We start from the raw sequence: 23,159 nt of genomic DNA on the forward strand, positions 1-23,159 counted from the left end.
TGGACCTCAGTATCAGTACCACTGGTGCCGGGTTCACTGGACCTCAGTATCAGTACCACTGGTGCCGGGTTCACTGGTCCTCAGTATCAGTACCACCGGTGCCGGGTTCACTGGACCTCAGTATCAGTACCACTGGTGCCGGGTTCACTGGTCCTCAGTATCAGTACCACTGGTGCCGGGTTCACTGGTCCTCAGTATCAGTACCACTGGTGCCGGGTTCACTGGTCCTCAGTACCAGTACCACTGGTGCCGGGTTCACTGGTCCTCAGTATCAGTACCACTGGTGCCGGGTTCACTGGTCCTCAGTATCAGTACCACTGGTGCCGGGTTCACTGGACCTCAGTACCAGTACCACTGGTGCCGGGTTCACTGGTCCTCAGTATCAGTACCACTGGTGCCGGGTTCACTGGTCCTCAGTACCAGTACCACTGGTGCCGGGTTCACTGGACCTCAGTATCAGTACCACTGGTGCCGGGTTCACTGGTCCTCAGTATCAGTACCACTGGTGCCGGGTTCACTGGTCCTCAGTACCAGTACCACTGGTGCCGGGTTCACTGGTCCTCAGTATCAGTACCACTGGTGCCGGGTTCACTGGTCCTCAGTATCAGTACCACTGGTGCCGGGTTCACTGGACCTCAGTACCAGTACCACTGGTGCCGGGTTCACTGGTCCTCAGTATCAGTACCACTGGTGCCGGGTTCACTGGTCCTCAGTACCAGTACCACTGGTGCCGGGTTCACTGGACCTCAGTATCAGTACCACCGGTGCCGGGTTCACTGGACCTCAGTATCAGTACCACTGGTGCCGGGTTCACTGGACCTCAGTATCAGTACCACCGGTGCCGGGTTCACTGGACCTCAGTACCAGTACCACTGGTGCCGGGTTCACTGGACCTCAGTATCAGTACCACTGGTGCCGGGTTCACTGGTCCTCAGTATCAGTACCACCGGTGCCGGGTTCACTGGACCTCAGTATCAGTACCACTGGTGCCGGGTTCACTGGTCCTCAGTATCAGTACCACCGGTGCCGGGTTCACTGGACCTCAGTATCAGTACCACTGGTGCCGGGTTCACTGGTCCTCGGGCCGTCGCTGCTCTACAACCCAACAATAACAAGTTATCATGGGGGGTCTCTGCCTCAAGGAAGTTTTCGCCTGTTTTTTCCTTTCTTTCCTTTACGTCGGTAGTTTATATGTCTGGACTGCTACTCAGGGAAGGTATATTAACTGGTATATATTTATAATATGTCTTAAGTGGTATATTCAAGTGTCTTTGCACTTAAAATGCTTCTTAGATCAGGTGATATTTTTCTGCTGGATCTTCGTGTGGTGTTGATGCCGGGGAAGGGCTCTTGATACACGGTCACCGCTGCGTGAGTCTTGCGCGTTTAGCGCTTACATTGGTTTTGATAGCAATTGTGATCTAAGGGATTGAAGGTGTCCTCTCCTTCCTTGGATCGAGACTTTACCTATTATTCCTCAGAGGCTGTACGACCCCTACGGGTTTAGTACTTCTTCATGAACATAATAATAATTACCGCTCAGATGTATAACTCCTGTGGGTGTAGTGCTTCCTCATGAACATAATAGTAATCACCTCCCATTCCCCAGGTGCTCTACCACCCCTATGAATTTAGTGCTTCCTCATGAACATAATAGGCATTTCTTCCTATTCCCCAAGTTCTCTGTAACCCCTATGGGTTTAGTGCTTTCCATGAATATAACAGAGATTACACTACCTCTCATTTACCAAGTGCTCTATGACGGTGGTTATAGCTCATCCTCACAAATATAATTTTGCTTGTTACGTAAATTTAATAATGTAACTCAAGCTTAGTCCAACCTAGACTAGCTGTAAATTTGTCAGTTAGGTTTGGTTGAGTAACATTAGCTTAGACTATATTTAAAAGGCCTTTTTCCAATAGGCACAAAATACAGTGGACCCCCGGTTTACGATCAGCTCCCAATGCGACCAATTATGTAAGTGTATTTATGTATACGCGTTTGTATGTGTATGTTTGGGGGTCTGAAATGGACTAATCTAATTCACAATATTCCTTATGGGAACAAATTCGGTCAGTACTGGCACCTGAACATACTTCTGGAATGAAAAAATATCATAAACTGGAGGTCCACTGTATATGTATGTCTCCATTGAACAGCACATTTAATACTGTAGAATTTATATAAACTTGCCCAGAAGTAAAGTACAAGTGTACCTTGCTTTAAGGCACATTTTAAGAGAGCTTTTCTAATATGGCACTTTTTAATTACAATATATTATTGTTTATTATTTTTTGTGCTTGTTTTTATCATAAGATGTTTTTTGGCATTTTTGTAGGCCTAGCTAGTGTGAACATGCTCTGGCACTGGCAAGTAAAAAAACGCTGTGATTCACTTCTAAGGAAATATTAGCTTTATGGCAGCGGTCTGGAACCTAACCTTCCGTATTAGTGAGGAATGCCTGAGCATCTACCTGGAGGGCATTCCAGGGATCAACACCCCTGCAGCTCGGTCCACGACAAGACCTCCCAGGCATACTGACTAATTTTTATTTTTCATTATTTCTTTGGTATAATTTTAATTATATTGGCATTGACCATTTTAAAATATCTTTTTCTCCACAGAGACCATCCATCAACAATTAAAAAACGATGCATCAGTGTCTTCCTCATGACCATAGTGTCTCCATTTTTTGTCATATGGTTTGGCAGTGAAGATTCAGAGGAGGTGAGATGATTGTTTCTCAATACAGTGGACCCCCGCATAACGATATTATTTCAATCCAGAAGTCTGTTTGGGTGCCGTTATAGACCGAATTTGTTCCCATAAGAAATATTGTGAATTAGATTAGTCCATTTCAGACCCCTAAAAATACACCTACAAAAGCACTTACAAAAATAAACTTACATAATTGGTCGAGTTGGGAGCTGATCATTATCCGGGGGTCCACTGTACTGCTATAATATTTAACTTTTTCTCATGTTCCTTTATATTATTTTGTAGGGGTAGACCAACTTTTATGACCCACACTTGCTTTTTGAATATAATGTTGAGGTGATTTAAAACATAAGGAAGGAGCACTTCAGCAAGCCTACTGGCCCATGCTAGGCAGGTCCAAGTCATACTTGCTTAAGAAGGAAGGAGCAGTACTGCAGGCCTCTTGGCTTTGATATTACATATAGTTGTATCACAATATAGTAGTACAGTAGTATGGCACTACACTGTTGTATAATACAGTAATGTAGTATGTATTGTATATGATAATATACCCATGTTTCCTCTTTTTTTTACCTTTCTTGATCTTCTCAAGGGAGGATCTTTGATGCTAATGAGGGGCTCTTGATCTGAGGGATTGGCCCCAACCTCTCCTTCCTTGGATTGAACCTGATTGCTTCCCATGTGGGATTAGTGCCTCCCATCCCCTATGAATATGATGAAAATAATCCAGGCTGATAGTTGCTGTATTAAGCTTAATCAGGACTTCAACATTTAGCTGCAGAATAAGGTTCTTCAGTAGTCTTTGCAGACTGCACAGTTTGCATTCAATGAATGTATATTGCACATGGAATTATAATAAAAATAGGACATTGCATCATAGCCAGGGAATTCTGTACAGTCTGGCTATCATTATTGTAAGTAAATTTATTTAGGCACAGGTACACATAAGTACAGTTATCAAGCAGTGTGTAAATTACTCACTGGGATAACCCAAAAAAAAGAAGTCAGACAAAGTGACTTATTTCCATTCTATTTTATAATATTCTGTTAACTTTTAATATGAAGTGAAAAGTACATGAGAACTTAAACAGGGTGTTGTATTTTTGTTTTAAAATGTAATTTATTATAGTAGTTTGGTAAATGTTTAATTATGTAGGTTATAATTGAACCTGTAATTTTCAGATCATTTACTTTTATTATTTTCCAGGTAACACTCTGGTCACAAATGGGACTAAGATGGGAGGGACTGATCCCAGCATTAGTGTTGCCAATGATTCTCACATTTATATTGTTTCTGGGACCCCTTGTGCAGTCCCATCTCACGGTACCTGTCACTTACACCCTTCACATGTACTTGGGTGAGTTTTAATGCTTTGGTATGCTTGCAAGACCCAGTGGCATTGCTGGGGCTGGTGTCACCCGGGGCAGCATCTTTGGTGTCACCTCCATGAAATCCAAGGGTGGGGGGATGGGTGGGAGTAAACTCCAGTTACGTTACTCCTGTATGACCAGTGACTATTTTTATTTATTTATTATCACACTGGCCGATTCCCACCAAGGCAGGGTGGCCCGAAAAAGAAAAACTTTGACCATCATTCACTCCATCACTGTCTTGCCAGAAGGGTGCTTTACACTACAGTTTTTAAACTGCAACATTAACACCCCTCCTAATGTTTAGCAATGAGAATGTTTAAGGGGCATAAACCAACTTTATTAATGATAAAATAAATAATCATAGTAATATTGAAGATACATAAACTCAAATACCACTTTGAGTAAAGGTAACAGATCCTACATTTATTCATCTTCACCACAGATATAAATTACCCTATACAGTGGACCCCCGCTTAACAATCACCTCCCAATGCGACCAATTATGTAAGTGTATTGATGTAAGTGCATTTGTACGTGTATGTTTGGGGGTCTGAAATGGACTAATCTACTTCACAATATTCCTTATGGGAACAAATTCATTCAGTACTAGCACATGAACATACTTCTGGAATGAAAAAATATCGTTAACCGGGGGTCCACTGTACTGGAATATATTATGAGTTTTGATAAAGTTCTACAGAACTGTAAATGTTATAATTCAAGAACTGTATTTTATGTCATCGAAGATGCTGTATTTTTCCCAAAATAAGTCTTGAAAATTTACCCAGTGTCTTTCTGGCCGAAGTTCCTTTTTTCTTTTTTTTTCTTTTTTTCCAAAATTTAGCCAGCCAGAATTGGCGGGCATCCTCGACACCGGAGCATTTTTTTTGCCGTAAAATATGATATACAGCTAGCTCTATTATGAAGCTTTTCTATATAGTGCAAATGAATGTAAATGTGATTGAAAAAGTACATTGAAAATTGAATATTAGAGAAGCCTTTCCATGCACTCTTCACAATACAAATACATCCTTATTTGCAGTATACGAAATGTAGTTTATATGTAATGAAATGTATAGAGGAGCTTTCTGTATAGTATGTCACTGATGTCAGGTATGGTCTGTATACATTGTACATGTACTTGTAGAAATAAACATTTATTATTATTATTATTATTATTATTATTATTATAAGATAGTTGACAGTATATCAAACCTATCAATTTCAGACCCTCTGTATTGGTACAACACAGTACAAAATCCAATCTGGTGGCGAAATCAAGTCGTTGCTCCTTTTTCCGAGGAGTTTACCTTCCGTGCCTGCATGCTGCCTATCCTCCTGCAGTGTGTGTCTCCTGGGACAGCCATCTTCATTGCTCCATTGTTCTTTGGAGTGGGTTAGTAGTGTACCATTGCTATGCCACTTAAGCTCTACCTGATTGATGTTTGCAGTTTTTCTCTGTGGTATTTTTTTATATATGTATGTATTCGTAGTCATGTACTTCACTGTAATTTCTTCCTTAACAAAACAGACTAAAATGGTTTATAATTTAAATATTCTAGTGTTGTAATTTTAAAATCAATTACAATTTACACTATGTATGATAGTTGTACAGTGGACCCCCGCATAACGATCACCTCCGAATGCGACCAATTATGTAAGTGTATTTATGTAAGTGCGTTTGTACGTGTATGTTTGGGGGTTTGAAATGGACTAATCTACTTCACAATATTCCTTATGGGAATAAATTCGGTCAGTACTGGCACCTGAACATACTTCTGGAGTGAAAAAATATTGTTAACCGGGGGTCCACTGTACTTGTGTGTACCTGTGCCTAAATACAAGTGGTCCACGACTTATGATGGGGTTACGACAAACCCCTTGTAAGTCACTTGTGAATGTGATATGCTAAATAAGTAAATAAATAACTACTGTCACTGAATAACTAAATAAACAAATAATTACTGTAACTAAATACCAGCATTGAAAAGTAAATGAATACAAGTTATGGACTTGCTGCCTTGATGTTGGGTAATTATCTTAAGTCTCATCTCCTAAGTAATTGCTGCTGCACCATTGTAAAATTGAAATATCGTAAGCCAAGGAGCAGTCGTAAATTTAATTTATTTATGACATGGTCTTATTCTTTCCCTGCAGCCCATCTCCATCATGCAGTTGACCGTCTGCGAGTGGGAATTGATCTACAAGCTGTGGTTCTCATATCCAGTAAGAAAATACACTTTATTTGCTTAATATCATATGGGACGAGGAAGTGATGTTGCCTTTGTATAACTATTCTTCTTGTGTTAGTGGTGATATATGCTATGATGATGATATGTTATACTGATGGAGGTATATGCTATAACTCTAATTCAAATGAAAAAACTATTTCTTTGCATAGTATACAATGTGTAATTTTCGTGTAGTAAAGTATTGTTAAGTATGTACTTTAAAGGAGGGGTTTGGGATATTGGCAGTTTGGAGGGATATGTTGTGTCTCTTTATATGTATATACTTCTAAACTGTTGTGTTCTGAGCACCTCTGCAAAAACAGTGATTATGTGTGAGTGTGGTGAAAGTGTTGAATGATGATGAAAGTATTTTCTTTTTGGGGATTTTCTTTCTTTTTGGGTCACCCTGCCTCGGTGGGAGACGACCGACTTGTTAAAAAAAAAAAAAACTGACATTTAAGGCAGACTGATACTAATGCTCACACACTACTTAAAAACTTGACACAGGTTATGGAGTGGTAAATTTTAATTATATATTGTTATAAACAGAGGGTTAGCAAAGCTTATTTTAATTAGTAAAATTTATAGTAGAAGGGTTTGCAAAAAAAAATATTATGATTATTATAATTTTCAGTAGTACAATTTTAAGTGTGTATTAATACTTTCAATTAATTTAACATTCTTAAGTTAATAAGGGTTTCTTAACATAAGAACATAAGAAAGGAGGAACACTGCAGCAGGCCTGGTGGCCCATACTCGGCATGTCCTTCACAATCCATCCTACTAACAGAATACTATCCAACCCAATTTTCAGTGCTACCCAAGCAATAAGCTTTGGCAGTTTGGAGGGATATGTTGTGTATCTTAATACGTATATGCTTCTAAACTGTTGTATTCTGAGCACCTCTGCAAAAGCAGTGATAATGTGTGAGTGTGGTGAAAGTGTTGAATGATGATGAAAGTATTTTCTTTTTGGGGATTTTCTTTCTTTTTTTGGGTCACCCTGCCTCGGTGGGTCACCCTGCCTCGGTGGGAGACGACCGACTTGTTGAAAAAAAAAAAAAATTCTATTTACTCATGTGAAAGTCCCACTCAGATCTCTTGAGTAGTTTCAAACTGGTTTTATGAGTTGAGACATAGTACAGTGGTACCTCAAGTTACGAACTTAATTCGTTCCAGAAGGCTGTTCGAGTGCTGATACCGAACGAATTTGTTCCCATAAAGAATAATGTAAATTAGATTAATCCGTTTCAGACGCCAAAAATTACACTTACAAAAGCACTTACAAAAATACACTTATATAAGTGTTCGAGTTGGGAGCTGTTCGTGTGCCGAGGTACCACTATATTACGTTGGAAGAAATTGTATAGTGTTTAATAAATTGTTGAATTGAGTGAGCTACTCTAATGTAAGGAATGGTAGGAAAAAAGACATACACAGTATAATGTGATCTTTTATTGATACTGTTTTGCCCACACAGTGGGCTTTATCAAGTGACTTGCTACAACCCATTGCATGGGCAAAACACTCTCATTAAATGATTGTATTATACTACATTTATGTCTATTTCCATCTTTTGGTAAAAAATAAAAAAGGTTGATTAACAGTTGGTATCACAGCTGTTGTGCTCGTGATACTGAGTGACTTATAGAAAATTTTTACATTTCACTTAAGACTTGTTTCTCTTCACAGGTTTTCAGTTTCTCTATACGTCGGTATTTGGGTTTTATTCAGCATTTCTCTTTATAAGAACAGGTAAGAAATGGAGTAAAGATTTTTTCTTTTTATTTGAGCAGTTGTTTCATGTAAATACAGTGGAACCTTGGGGTTCGAACAAACTGGACCTCAGACAAACAGGAGTCCGAACATTTTTTTTTTTTTTTAAATTGGCCTAGTCTTTGATCATTTTGTTGGAGTCCAAATGTACCAGTTTGTTTAAAATTTACTTGTGAAAAAGCTTTACAGGAAAACCCTGTTTCAAAAGTGATTTGAAGTGACCTCTGACACTGACTTGACTCTGAGACTTTTGCAAGAGTCAGTTCAACATCCTCCACTATGTGCAACTGATAATTAAAACCTGGGAAATACTATTTCCCACATCCAGCTTTTCCCAGTTCCCTCACCACCTAGGAGTCAATTAAGTTCAAATACTGAGTTTCCACTTAATCATAATAGTTTAGCTAGTGTGTTTTTGACAAATGGGACATGGGTCTCTCTCCAACAGTAGGTCACAGTTGTAGTTTTAATTATGCAAGGGAATTGATTGTAGAAGTTTCTTGGTGTGTGTTAATCTCAGTTGTTTTTCAGTAAAGTATATATGCAGTGCTGTATGACCCTCGTGAGTTGAGCGCTCATTTTTTATTATAATAATAATAATTCTTTTTCTGTCTCATAAACACGCTAGATAACAGGGATATCTTGCTACTCCTACTAACACTTTGGTCACACTTCACAGACACGCACATGCATATATATATACAACATACATCTAGGTTTTTCTCCCTTTTTCTAAATAGCTCTTGTTCTTCCTTATTTCTTCTATTGTCCATGGGGAAGTGGAAAAGAATCTTTCCTCCGTAAGCCATGCATGTCGTATGAGGCGGCTAAAATGCCGGGAGCAATGGGCTAGTAACCCCTTCTCCTGTAGACATTTACTAAAAAAGAGAAGAAGAAAAACTTTATAAAACTGGGATGCTTGAATGTGCGTGGATGTAGTGCGGATGACAAGAAACAGATGATTGCTGATGTTATGAATGAAAAGAAGTTGGATGTCCTGGCCCTAAGCGAAACAAAGCTGAAGGGGGTAGGGGAGTTTCAGTGGGGGGAAATAAATGGGATTAAATCTTGAGTATCTGAGAGAGTTAGAGCAAAGGAAGGGGTAGCAGTAATGTTGAAGGATCAGTTATGGAAGGAGAAAAGAGAATATGAATGTGTAAATTCAAGAATTGTGTGGATTAAAGTAAAGGTTGGATGCGAAAAGTGGGTCATAATAAGCATGTATGCACCTGGAGAAGAGAGGAATGTAGAGGAGAGAGAGGGATTTTGGGAGATGTTAAGTGAATGTATAGGAGCCTTTGAACCAAGTGAGAGAGTCATTGTGGTAGGGGACCTGAATGCTAAAGTAGGAGAAACTTTTAGAGAGGGTGTGGTAGGTAAGTTTGGGGTGCCAGGTGTAAATGATAATGGGAGCCCTTTGATTGAACTTTGTATAGAAAGGGGTTTAGTTATAGGTAATACATATTTTAAGAAAAAGAGGATAAATAAGTATACAAGATATGATGTAGGGCGAAATGACAGTAGTTTGTTGGATTATGTATTGGTAGATAAAAGACTGTTGAGTAGACTTCAGGATGTACATGTTTATAGAGGGGCCACAGATTTATCAGATCACTTTCTAGTTGTAGCTACACTGAGAGTAAAAGGTAGATGGGATACAAGGAGAATAGAAGCATCAGGGAAGAGAGAGGTGAAGGTTTATAAACTAAAAGAGGAGGCAGTTAGGGTAAGATATAAACAGCTAGTGGAGGATAGATGGGCTAATGAGAGCATAGGAAATGGGGTCGAAGAGGTATGGGGTAGGTTTAAAAATGTAGTGTTAGAGTGTTCAGCAGAAGTTTGTGGTTACAGGAAAGTGGGTGCGGGAGGGAAGAGAAGCGATTGGTGGAATGATGATGTAAAGAGAGTAGTAAGGGAGAAAAAGATAGCATATGAGAAGTTTTTACAAAGTAGAAGTGATGCAAGGAGGGAAGAGTATATGGAGAGGAAGAGAGAGGTTAAGAGAGTGGTGAAGCAATGTAAAAAGAGAGCAAATGAGAAAGTGGGTGAAATGTTATCAACAAATTTTGTTGAAAATAAGAAAAAGTTTTGGAGTGAGATTAACAAGTTAAGGAAGCCTAGAGAACAAATGGATTTGTCAGTTAAAAATAGGAGAGGAGAGTTATTAAATGGAGAGTTAGAGGTATTGGGAAGATGGAGGGAATATTTTGAGGAATTGTTAAATGTTGATGAAGATAGGGAAGCTGTGATTTCGTGTATAGGGCAAGGAGGAATAACATCTTGTAGGAGTGAGGAAGAGCCAGTTGTGAGTGTGGGGGAAGTTCGTGAGGCAGTAGGTAAAATGAAAGGGGGTAAGGCAGCTGGGATTGATGGGATAAAGATAGAAATGTTAAAAGCAGGTGGGGATGTAGTTTTGGAGTGGTTGGTGCAATTATTTAATAAATGTATGGAAGAGGGTAAGGTACCTAGGGATTGGCAGAGAGCATGCATAGTTCCTTTGTATAAAGGCAAAGGGGACAAAAGAGAGTGCAAAAATTATAGGGGGATAAGTCTGTTGAGTATACCTGGTAAAGTGTATGGTAGAGTTATTATTGAGAGAATTAAGAGTAAGACGGAGAATAGGATAGCAGATGAACAAGGAGGCTTTAGGAAAGGTAGGGGGTGTGTGGACCAGGTGTTTACAGTGAAACATATAAGTGAACAGTATTTAGATAAGGCTAAAGAGGTCTTTGTGGCATTTATGGATTTGGAAAAGGCGTATGACAGGGTGGATAGGGGGGGCAATGTGGCAGATGTTGCAGGTGTATGGTGTAGGAGGTAGGTTACTGAAAGCATTGAAGAGTTTTTATGAGGATAGTGAGGCTCAAGTTAGAGTATGTAGGAAAGAGGAAATTATTTCCCAGTAAAAGTAGGCCTTAGACAAGGATGTGTGATGTCACCGTGGTTGTTTAATATATTTATAGATGGGGTTGTAAGAGAAGTAAATGCGAGGGTCTTGGCAAGAGGTGTGGAGTTAAAAGATAAAGAATCACACATAAAGTGGGAGTTGTCACAGTTGCTCTTTGCTGATGACACTGTGCTCTTGGGAGATTCTGAAGAGAAGTTGCAGAGATTGGTGGATGAATTTGGTAGGGTGTGCAAAAGAAGAAAATTAAAAGTGAATACAGGAAAGAGTAAGGTTATGAGGATAAAAAGATTAGGTGATGAAAGATTGGATATCAGATTGGAGGGAGAGAGTATGGAGGAGGTGAATGTATTCAGATATTTGGGAGTGGACGTGTCAGCGGATGGGTCTATGAAAGATGAGATGAATCATAGAATTGATGAGGGGAAAAGGGTGAGTGGTGCACTTAGGAGTCTGTGGAGACAAAGAACTTTGTCCTTGGAGGCAAAGAGGGGAATGTATGAGAGTATAGTTTTACCAACGCTCTTATATGGGTGTGAAGCATGGGTGATGAATGTTGCAGCGAGGAGAAGGCTGGAGGCAGTGGAGATGTCATGTCTGAGGGCAATGTGTGGTGTGAATATAATGCAGAGAATTCGTAGTTTGGAAGTTAGGAGGAGGTGTGGGATTACCAAAACTGTTGTCCAGAGGGCTGAGGAAGGGTTGTTGAGGTGGTTTGGACATGTAGAGAGAATGGAGCGAAACAGAGTGACTTCAAGAGTGAATCAGTCTGTAGTGGAAGGAAGGCGGGGGTAGGGGTCGGCCTAGGAAAGGTTGGAGGGAGGGTGTAAAGGAGGTTTTGTGTGCGAGGGGCTTGGACTTCCAGCAGGCATGTGTGAGCGTGTTTGATAGGAGTGAATGGAGACAAATGGTTTTTAATACTTGACGTGCTGTTGGAGTGTGAGCAAAGTAACATTTATGAAGGGGTTCAGGGAAACCGGCAGGCCGGACTTGAGTCCTGGAGATGGGAAGTAAAGTGCCTACACTCTGAAGGAGGGGTGTAAATGTTGCAGTTTAAAAACTGTAGTGTAAAGCACCCTTCTGGCAAGACAGTGATGGAGTGAATGATGGTGAAAGTTTTTCTTTTTTGGGCCACCCTGCCTTGGTGGGAATCGGCCAGTGTGATAATAAAATAATTAAAAATAATTCGGTTGGGTATATAGTGAGAATTTTTTTTTTTTTTTGACAAACTGGCTATCTCCCATAGAGGCAGGGTGACCCAGAAAGGAAGAAACACTTTTAGCATCACTCACTCCATTACCGCCTTGCCAGCGGGATGCCAATACTACAATTTAGAACTTCAAATATTCCTCACCCCTCCTTCACAGTGCAGGCACTGTACTTCCCACCTCCAGGACTCAGGTCTGACCCAAAAAAGAAAGAAAATCCCCAAAAAGAAAATACTTTCATCATCATTCAACACTTTCACCACACTCACACATTATCACTGCTTTTGCAGAGGTGCTCAGAAACAACAGTTTAGAAGCATATACGTATAAAGATACACAACATATCCCTCCAAACTGCCAATATCCCAAACCACTCCTTTAAAGTGCAGGCATTGTACTTCCCATTTCCAGGACTCAAGTCCGACTATAAAAATATATATATATATATATATATATATATATATATATATATATATATATATATATATATATATATAGATATATATATATATGTATATATATGTATATATATGCCTGCACTTTAAAGGAGGGGTTTGGGATATTGGCAGTTTGGAGGGATATGTTGTGTATCTTTATATGTTTATGCTTCTAGACTGTTGTATTCTGAGCACCTCTGCAAAAACAGTGATAATGTGCGAGTGTGGTGAAAGTGTTGAATGATGATGAAAGTATTTTCTTTTTGGGGATTTTCTTTCTTTTTTGGGTCACCCTGCCTCGGTGGGAGACGGCCGACTTGTTGAAAAAAAAAAAAAAAAAAAAAAAATATATATATATATATATATATATATATATATATATATATATATATATATATATATATATATATATATATATATATATATATATATATATATATATAGAGCTAAAGAAGGAGTAGCAATAATGTTGAAGGATAAGCTATGGCAGGAAAAGAGGGACTACAAATGTATAAATTCAAGGATTATGTGGAGTAAAATAAAGATTGGATGTGAAAAGTGGGTTATAGTAAGCGTGTATGCACCTGGAGAAGAGAGAAGTGTAGAGGAGAGAGAGAGATTCTGGGAAATGTTGAGTGAATGCGTGGGGAGTTTTGAATCAAGTGTGAGAGTAGTGGTGGTTGGGGATTTCAATGCTAAAGTGGGTAAAAATGTTATGGAGGGAGTAGTAGGGGTAAATGTAAATAGGGAGCCTTTAATTGAGCTATGTGTAGAAAGAAATTTGGTAATAAGTAATACATATTTTATGAAAAAGAGGATAAATAAATATACAAGGTATGATGTAGCACGTAATGAAAGTAGTTTATTAGATTATGTATTGGTGGATAAAAGGTTGATGGGTAGGCTCCAGGATGTACATGTTTATAAAGGGGCAACTGATATATCGGATCATTATTTAGTTGTAGCTACAGTTAGAGTAAGAGGTAGATGGGAAAAGAGGAAGGTGGCAACAACAAGTAAGAGGGAGGTGAAAGTGTATAAACTAAGGGAGGAGGAAGTTCGGGCGAGATATAAGCGACTATTGGCAGAAAGGTGGGCTTGTGCAAAGATGAGTAGTGGGGGGGTTGAAGAGGGTTGGAATAGTTTTAAAAATGCAGTATTAGAATGTGGGGCAGAAGTTTGTGGTTATAGGAGGGTGGGGGCAGGAGGAAAGAGGAGTGATTGGTGGAATGATGAAGTAAAGGGTGTGATAAAAGAGAAAAAGGTAGCTTACGAGAGGTTTTTACAAAGCAGAAGTGTTATAAGAAGAGCAGAGTATATGGAGAGTAAAAGAAAGGTGAAGAGAGTGGTGAGAGAGTGCAAAAGGAGAGCAGATGAAAGAGTGGGAGAGGCACTGTCAAGAAATTTTAATGAAAATAAGAAAAAATTTTGGAGTGAGTTAAACAAGTTAAGAAAGCCTAGGGAAAGTATGGATTTGTCAGTTAAAAACAGAGTAGGGGAGTTATTAGATGGGGAGAGGGAGGTATTAGGTAGATGGCGAGAATATTTTGAGGAACTTTTAAATGTTAAGGAAGAAAGGGAGGCGGTAATTTCATGCACTGGTCAGGGAGGTATACCATCTTTTAGGAGTGAAGAAGAGCAGAATGTAAGTGTGGTGGAGGTACGTGAGGCATTACGTAGAATGAAAGGGGGTAAAGCAGCTGGAACTGATGGGATCATGACAGAAATGTTAAAAGCAGGGGGGGATATAGTGTTGGAGTGGTTGGTGCTTTTGTTTAATAAATGTATGAAAGAGGGGAAGGTACCTAGGGATTGGCGGAGAGCATGTATAGTCCCTTTATATAAAGGGAAAGGGGACAAAAGAGATTGTAAAAATTATAGAGGAATAAGTTTACTGAGTATACCAGGAAAAGTATACGGTAGGGTTATAATTGAAAGAATTAGAGGTAAGACAGAATGTAGAATTGCGGACGAGCAAGGAGGCTTCAGAGTGGGTAGGGGATGTGTAGATCAAGTGTTTACATTGAAGCATATATGTGAACAGTATTTAGATAAAGGTAGGGAAGTTTTTATTGCATTTATGGATTTAGAAAAGGCATATGATAGAGTGGATAGAGGAGCAATGTGGCAGATGTTGCAAGTATATGGAATAGGTGGTAAGTTACTAAATGCTGTAAAGAGCTTTTATGAGGATAGTGAGGCTCAGGTTAGGGTGTGTAGAAGAGAGGGAGAATACTTCCCGGTAAAAGTAGGTCTTAGACAGGGATGTGTAATGTCACCATGGTTGTTTAATATATTTATAGATGGGGTTGTAAAAGAAGTAAATGCTAGGGTGTTCGGGAGAGGGGTGGGATTAAATTATGGGGAATCAAATTCAAAATGGGAATTGACACAGTTACTTTTTGCTGATGATACTGTGCTTATGGGAGATTCTAAAGAAAAATTACAAAGGTTAGTGGATGAGTTTGGGAATGTGTGTAAAGGTAGAAAGTTGAAAGTGAACATAGAAAAGAGTAAGGTGATGAGGGTATCAAATGATTTAGATAAAGAAAAATTGGATATCAAATTGGGGAAGAGGAGTATGGAAGAAGTGAATGTTTTCAGATACTTGGGAGTTGACGTGTCGGCGGATGGATTTATGAAGGATGAGGTTAATCATAGAATTGATGAGGGAAAAAAGGTGAGTGGTGCGTTGAGGTATATGTGGAGTCAAAAAACGTTATCAATGGAGGCAAAGAAGGGAATGTATGAAAGTATAGTAGTACCAACACTCTTATATGGATGTGAAGCTTGGGTGGTAAATGCAGCAGCGAGGAGACGGTTGGAGGCAGTGGAGATGTCCTGTCTAAGGGCAATGTGTGGTGTAAATATTATGCAGAAAATTCGGAGTGTGGAAATTAGGAGAAGGTGTGGAGTTAATAAAAGCATTAGTCAGAGGGCAGAAGAGGGGTTGTTGAGGTGGTTTGGTCATTTAGAGAGAATGGATCAAAGTAGAATGACATGGAAAGCATATAAATCTATAGGGGAAGGAAAGAGGGGTAGGGGTCGTCCTCGAAAGGGTTGGAAAGAGGGGGTAAAGGAGGTTTTGTGGGTGAGGGGCTTGGACTTCCAGCAAGCGTGCATGAGCGTGTTAGATAGGAGTGAATGGAGACGAATGATACTTGGGACCTGACGATCTGTTGGAGTGTGAGCAGGGTAATATTTAGTGAAGGGATTCAGGGACACCGGTTATTTTCATATAGTCGGACTTGAGTCCTGGAAATGGGAAGTACAATGCCTGCACTTTAAAGGAGGGGTTTGGGATATTGGCAGTTTGGAGGGATATGTTGTGTATCTCTATACGTATATGCTTCTAAACTGTTGTATTCTGAGCACCTCTGCAAAAGCAGTGATAATGTGTGAGTGTGGTGAAAGTGTTGAATGATGATGAAAGTATTTTCTTTTTGGGGATTTTCTTTCTTTTTTTTTTTGGGTCACCCTGCCTCGGTGGGAGACGGCCGACTTGTTGAAAAAAAAAAAAAAAATATATATATATATATATATATATATATATATATATATCCTAGGTAGTAGGTTGGTAGACAGCAACCGCCCAGGGAGGTACTACCGTCCTGCCAAGTGAGTGTAAAACGTAAGCCTGTAATTGTTTTACATGATGGTAGGATTGCTGGTGTCCTTTTTTCTGTCTCATGAACATGCAAGATTTCAGGTACGTCTTGCTACTTCTACTTACACTTAGGTCACACTACACATACATGTACAAGCACATATATGCACACCCCTCTGGGTTTTCTTCTATTTTCTTTCTAGTTCTTATTCTTGTTTATTTCCTCTTATCTCCATGGGGAAGTGGAACAGAATTCTTCCTCCGTAAGCCATGCGTGTTGTAAGAGGCGACTAAAATGCCGGGAGCAAGGGGCTAGTAACCTCTTCTCCTGTATATATTACTAAATGTAAAAGGAGAAACTTTCGTTTTTCCTTTTGGGCCACCCCGCCTCGGTGGGATACGGCTGGTGTGTTGAAAGAAAGAAAGATATATATATATATATATATATATATATGGATATATATATATATATATATTTGATATCAACCTTGGTAATGGATGCTGACAGTTGGTTTAAAAAGGCACTTAAGGCAAACACTAGGACTCATTTATTAGAAAATGTTTCAGTCATGTGACCTTGATTAAAGTGGGGATATTTGCTGTTTGGAGGAACATCTGAAATGTTGTTTGCATCTATGCATCTGTGGCAAGACAGTGATAGTGTGAATGATGGTGAGAGTGTTTCCTCTTTTGTTTTGGAGCATCCTACCTCAGTGGGAGACAATTGGTGTTAAAAATATTAACTAAATATAAATGAAATAGATACTACCATCCTGCCAAGTGAGTGTAAAATGAAAGCCTGTAATTGTTTTACATAATGGTAGGATTGCTGGTGTCTTTTTTTCTGTCTCATAAATATGAAAGATTTCAGGTATATCTTGCTACTTCTACTTACACTTAGGTCACACTACACATACATGTACAAGCATATATATATATGTATACACACCCCTCTGGGTTTTCTTCTATTTTCTTTCTAGTTCATGTTCTTGTTTATTTCCTCTAATCTCCATGGGGAAGTGGAACAGAATTCTTCCTCTGTAAGCCATGTGTGTTGTAAGAGGCGACTAAAATGCTGGGAACAAGGGCCTAGTAGCCCCTTCTGTATAAATTACTAAATTTAAAAAGAGAAACTTTCCTTTTCTTTTTGGGCCACCCTGCCATGGTGGGATACAGCCGGTTTGTTGAAAAAAAAAAAAATTTAAGTGTAGTGTGACCTAAGTGTAAGTAGCAAGACATACCTGAAATTTTGCGTGTTTATGAAATGTTAATTTTATTTTTTTGCTTGACAGGTCATTTTTTGCCATTGTTTGCTGTTCATGCATTCTGCAACCACATGGGTCTACCAGAAGTGAAGGAGATGTTAAAGGCACCGAATGCTTTACGTGTTAAGTTAATGGCTTGTCATGTGATAGGTCTGGTTGCATGGTACTTCCTGTTGTATCCTCTCACTGATCCTTCCTATTATGGACACACTCAACACACTTTGTGAAGCAAACTCTTGAGGCACTAAATGTCCCCCTTGCTTTATGCCATAGTTCCAGGCACAGCAGCAGCTCTAGTAGTCCCAGTCATGCCATTAACACCTTTTTCTTCATAACAGTAGTCGTCATTTTGAAGTGCTGTATGATCCATACGGGTTTAGTGCTTGTTTTTAATATGCATTAAGGTATCTTATAAAGCTCCTCTGTATAGTGCAATTTTTTGTAAATATGATTAAAAAAATGCATCCAAAATTGAAAACAGGTGATAGGTCCTTTATAATATATAATGTTTAATTTTGGACGCTCTTGTTCAATTGCATTTCCAAAAAATTTCACTTTATTGAATAACCTCATAAGAGATCTTACTGTAATAGTAATAATAATAATCATAGTAATTCAAAATTACAGTGATTGCATAAGAGCACATTTACATTGCACAGAGAGAATTACTAACATAAGTAAGGCTTAGCGTATAAACAAGTTCACATATAACCAACCTGTATGAAGCCAGAAATTACTGTATATTGCAGTTTTGGTCAGTCTCGGCTTGCAAGTTGTGCAAGATTCATTTGCTTATTCAGCGAGGCAGCATCCATTGGATATTGTCTCTCAAACAGCAGTGAATGAGCACATGAAAAAACCACCTTAAGGGTGGGGTTAGAACCCACAGCAAGTGAGTCGTAAAACTCACCGTGGGTTCTAACCCCACTCATACCATGATTTGTCTGCAATTACATTATTATGATTTCATGAGTCATAATGAGTGTATGAGTTGTGTGCAACTCATTGGCCACAGCTTGGCCAGGTCAAGTATATTATATTCGCTACTTTCTTCAGATGCAGTGCTCAACAGTAGTTTATCTTAATGTTTTAGCATTGCCATAAGGTTATATGCATCAATAGTTTTGCGTGTCTCATTGTGTATACACCGAGAGATTCGTATCTCAGTATAGGTGCTCCTTGACTTACAGTGGGGTTATGTTCCGACGATCCCATCGTAAGTCGAATATGAATATGATATTCTAAATAAATGAGTAAACAAATAACTACTGTCACTGAATAAGTAAATAAACAAATAATTTAACTAAATACCAGTATTGAAAAGTTAATAAATGAATACAAGCTAGAGACTTGTTACCTTCATGCTGGGTAATTATCTTAAGTTTCATCTCCAAAGTAATTGCTTTCACACCATCATAAAGTCGAACCATCATGAGTCGAGGAGCACTTGCATATGTACACTGAAAGCCACATGTTTTGGTGTATAAACACTGAGAGGTGTATGTCTCTCAGTGTATGTATATACACTGAAAGATATGTGTCTCAGTGTATATACACTGAAAGATGTGTCTCAGTGTATATACACTGAAAGGTGTATATCTCAGTGTATATACAACAACAGTTTATTTTAACCACTATTTTAGGCATTAAATTATCCTTAGGTAGTGAACAGGTTACATGCAGCCTTAATGACCCCGTGTAGCCGATTCTTTTAACCCCATTAACTTCAGCTCTATGTGAAAAAACAATTATGTACAGTTCAGTACATTTATAAAAGAAACGTTTCACCATGAGTAGCTTCTTCAGAACTATGAACAATTATGTATAATGGCAAGAGTAGGTGGTGGTGGTTGTGGTGGTATTGACAATGACAATAACAAGTTCATTTTAGCATGATATATGTTTGTACAAAGGAGTATAACAATTTGGTGAACATGCAAAAAGCACCTTTATATGCAGAGCATTTTGGGCAAACTTAAGACTAACTTAAGATTAATAAGGCAATTATAGTGCAGTAATTTTACATACGGTCATTAGGTGAGTTGCAATGAATACAAGAAAATTGAATATTCAACTATTTCATGCTATGTAACTTTAGTAGTTCAGTAGAAAATAACTACAGTTTTGATATAGTTTATAAAAAATACAGTATTACAATTTAGCACAGTTTAAAATAATGAAGTTGAAAGAGTACTAGTACATGTACTACTAGTAGTGAAGTTGACATTGACAGGTCTTTCCCAGCTTAACCCAACACATCTCACCACCACCCTCATGGCTTTCCACCTGACTACTGCCACTATATATACAGTGGACCCCCGGTTTACGATGTTATTTCATTCCAGAAGTATGTTCAGGTGCCATTACTGAACGAATTTGTTCCCATAAGGAATATTGTGAATTAGATTAGTCCATTTCTGACCCCCAAACATACACGTACAAACGCACTTACATAAATACACTTACATAATTGGTCGCATTGGGAGCTGATCGTAAAGCGGGGGTCCACTGTATTCACTTCTTGGTTATCACTGTATTAAGACTGAAGAAGCTATACGTTGCAAAACACTCCCTCCAATATATGTCCTGAACTACATAAATGTTTTATTCCATGTCTTGTCAGTATCACCGGATCATTTTTCAACCTCATCTTTAGCATATCCATGATTGAAAATAGTTGTCACTTTAAATAACAAAAAGGCACAATACCGTGACTGGAACGATACACAAATAACCCGCACATAAAAGAGAGAATCTTACGACGACGTTTCGGTCCGACTTGGACCATTGACAAAGTCACACTAGTGTGACTTTGTCAATGGTCCAAGTCGGACCGAAACGTCGTCGTAAGCTTCTCTCTTTTATGTGCGGGTTATTTGTGTATAGTTGTCACTTTATGTATACAGGCCAGTGCTTTGCCTCATGTTATGGATACACAAGTGCCAACACTATGGAACAAAAACATACAATCGTCTCTGCAAATTTTTCGAAGAGGGGGATTACATTCCCAGAGGTTATGTCAAAATTAGAAATTATGAATAATGATTAATTAAGTCTGTATAGCAATTTTTATTTTAGATTTGAGTTCAGTTTCTGTTTTAGAGAGCATATTTTTATAATATATCACAGTGTTTCAGAGAGAATGTCTCTGTAATATATCAGTGTTTCAGAGAGTATGTCTCTGTAATATATCAGTGTTTCAGAGAGAATGTCTCTGTAATATATCAGTGTTTCAGAGAGTATGTCTCTGAAACATATCACAGTGTTTCAGAGAGTATGTCTCTGTAATATATCAGTGTTTCAGAGAGTATGTCTCTGTAATATATCAGTGTTTCAGAGAGTATGTCTCTGTAATATATCAGTGTTTCAGAGAGTATGTCTCTGTAATATATCAGTGTTTCAGAGAGTATGTCTCTGTAATATATCAGTGTTTCAGAGAGTATGTCTCTGTAATATATCAGTGTTTCAGAGAGTATGTCTCTGTAATATATCAGTGTTTCAGAGAGTATGTCTCTGTAATATATCACAGTGTTTCAGAGAGTATGTCTCTGTAATATATCAGTGTTTCAGAGAGTATGTCTCTGTAATATATCAGTGTTTCAGAGAGTATGTCTCTGTAATATATCAGTGTTTCAGAGAGTATGTCTCTGTAATATATCAGTGTTTCAGAGAGTATGTCTCTGTAATATATCAGTGTTTCAGAGAGTATGTCTCTGTAATATATCAGTGTTTCAGAGAGTATGTCTCTGTAATATATCAGTGTTTCAGAGAGTATGTCTCTGTAATATATCAGTGTTTCAGAGAGTATGTCTCTGTAATATATCAGTGTTTCAGAGAGTATGTCTCTGTAATATATCAGTGTTTCAGAGAGTATGTCTCTGTAATATATCAGTGTTTCAGAGAGTATGTCTCTGTAATATATCAGTGTTTCAGAGAGTATGTCTCTGTAATATATCAGTGTTTCAGAGAGTATGTCTCTGTAATATATCAGTGTTTCAGAGAGTATGTCTCTGTAATATATCAGTGTTTCAGAGAGTATGTCTCTGTAATATATCACAGTGTTTCAGAGAGTATGTCTCTGTAATATATCAGTGTTTCAGAGAGTATGTCTCTGTAATATATCAGTGTTTCAGAGAGTATGTCTCTGTAATATATCAGTGTTTCAGAGAGTATGTCTCTGTAATATATCAGTGTTTCAGAGAGTATGTCTCTGTAATATATCAGTGTTTCAGAGAGTATGTCTCTGTAATATATCAGTGTTTCAGAGAGTATGTCTCTGTAATATATCACAGTGTTTCAGAGAGTATGTCTCTGTAATATATCAGTGTTTCAGAGAGTATGTCTCTGTAATATATCAGTGTTTCAGAGAGTATGTCTCTGTAATATATCAGTGTTTCAGAGAGTATGTCTCTGTAATATATCAGTGTTTCAGAGAGTATGTCTCTGTAATATATCAGTGTTTCAGAGAGTATGTCTCTGTAATATATCAGTGTTTCAGAGAGTATGTCTCTGTAATATATCACAGTGTTTCAGAGAGTATGTCTCTGTAATATATCACAGTGTTTCAGAGAGTATGTCTCTGTAATATATCAGTGTTTCAGAGAGTATGTCTCTGTAATATATCAGTGTTTCAGAGAGTATGTCTCTGTAATATATCAGTGTTTCAGAGAGTATGTCTCTGTAATATATCAGTGTTTCAGAGAGTATGTCTCTGTAATATATCACAGTGTTTCAGAGAGTATGTCTCTGTAATATATCAGTGTTTCAGAGAGTATGTCTCTGTAATATATCAGTGTTTCAGAGAGTATGTCTCTGTAATATATCAGTGTTTCAGAGAGTATGTCTCTGTAATATATCACTCTAATCTGCTTAATATTTACATTCATAAAAATAATGACCAGAATCAACACAGTTGGGAGTGGGAAAACAAATGATCAGGAAAAATTGGGATAGTTGAATCAATTGGCCAATTTCCATAAGTAAAAGCAATGTTCAGTCAAAACCCATGAATAATGAAACTGGCCATAATAAGGTGACCTAAAAAACAAAAACAAAAGTTTCTCCTTTAAAATTTAGTATAATTTATACAGGAGAAGGAGTTACTAGCCCAGGATAACCAAAAAAAAAAAAAAGTGACTTACTTGCATTGGGAAGAACCCGGAAATTTGGAGAGACAACTGTATGTGCAAAGCAAGCATTTATTCTGACAACATTTTGCTCTGTTTAAGAATTTATCAGAGTTTAAGTAGACTTGACAGAGCTATAGAGTAGAGCTCTGTCATAATAAAAGCTTGTTCAACATGTGTTTTTTACTCTAGCTCATGTTATGTTGTATTTATCGAATGTATATCAAAGGTATTAGAGTGAGTCCTCTTATAAAAGCTCCTCTATAGATTGTAATATTTTGTAAATGTGATTGCAAAGAGTAGTCTATCAAAATTTGAAGGTGCTTATGAAGTTTTTCATAGTTTGTGGTAATCAGTTTTTCTTGCACTTTTTCAATTGCATGTATAATAATAATAATTTATTTCTTTTCTACAGTATACATACAGGTAATTTATTTGTAATAAAATATTGTTTGGCACAAAAGAAATCCAGTAGCATGTTAAGCATTTCAGGTAGACTAATCATAATTCT

General features: G+C 38.1%; 1 protein-coding gene across 1 annotated transcript; it reads left to right on the plus strand.

Moving 5' to 3' along the window:
* The first annotated feature begins 1,080 nt into the window (after positions 1 to 1,080).
* On the plus strand, positions 1,081 to 20,282 carry Sras (Ras converting CAAX endopeptidase Sras). Its single transcript, XM_070104432.1, has 7 exons — positions 1,081 to 1,216; positions 2,626 to 2,728; positions 3,927 to 4,077; positions 5,322 to 5,489; positions 6,251 to 6,319; positions 8,017 to 8,079; positions 17,550 to 20,282. The coding sequence occupies exons 1-7, from the start codon at positions 1,122 to 1,124 to the stop codon at positions 17,747 to 17,749; spliced, it is 849 nt and encodes a 282-aa protein (XP_069960533.1). The 5' UTR covers positions 1,081 to 1,121; the 3' UTR covers positions 17,750 to 20,282.
* Positions 20,283 to 23,159: the final 2,877 nt, after the last annotated feature.

The sequence above is a fragment of the Cherax quadricarinatus genome, chromosome 92 (assembly GCF_038502225.1).
Source record: "Cherax quadricarinatus isolate ZL_2023a chromosome 92, ASM3850222v1, whole genome shotgun sequence".
Taxonomy (NCBI): Eukaryota; Metazoa; Arthropoda; class Malacostraca; order Decapoda; family Parastacidae; genus Cherax; species Cherax quadricarinatus.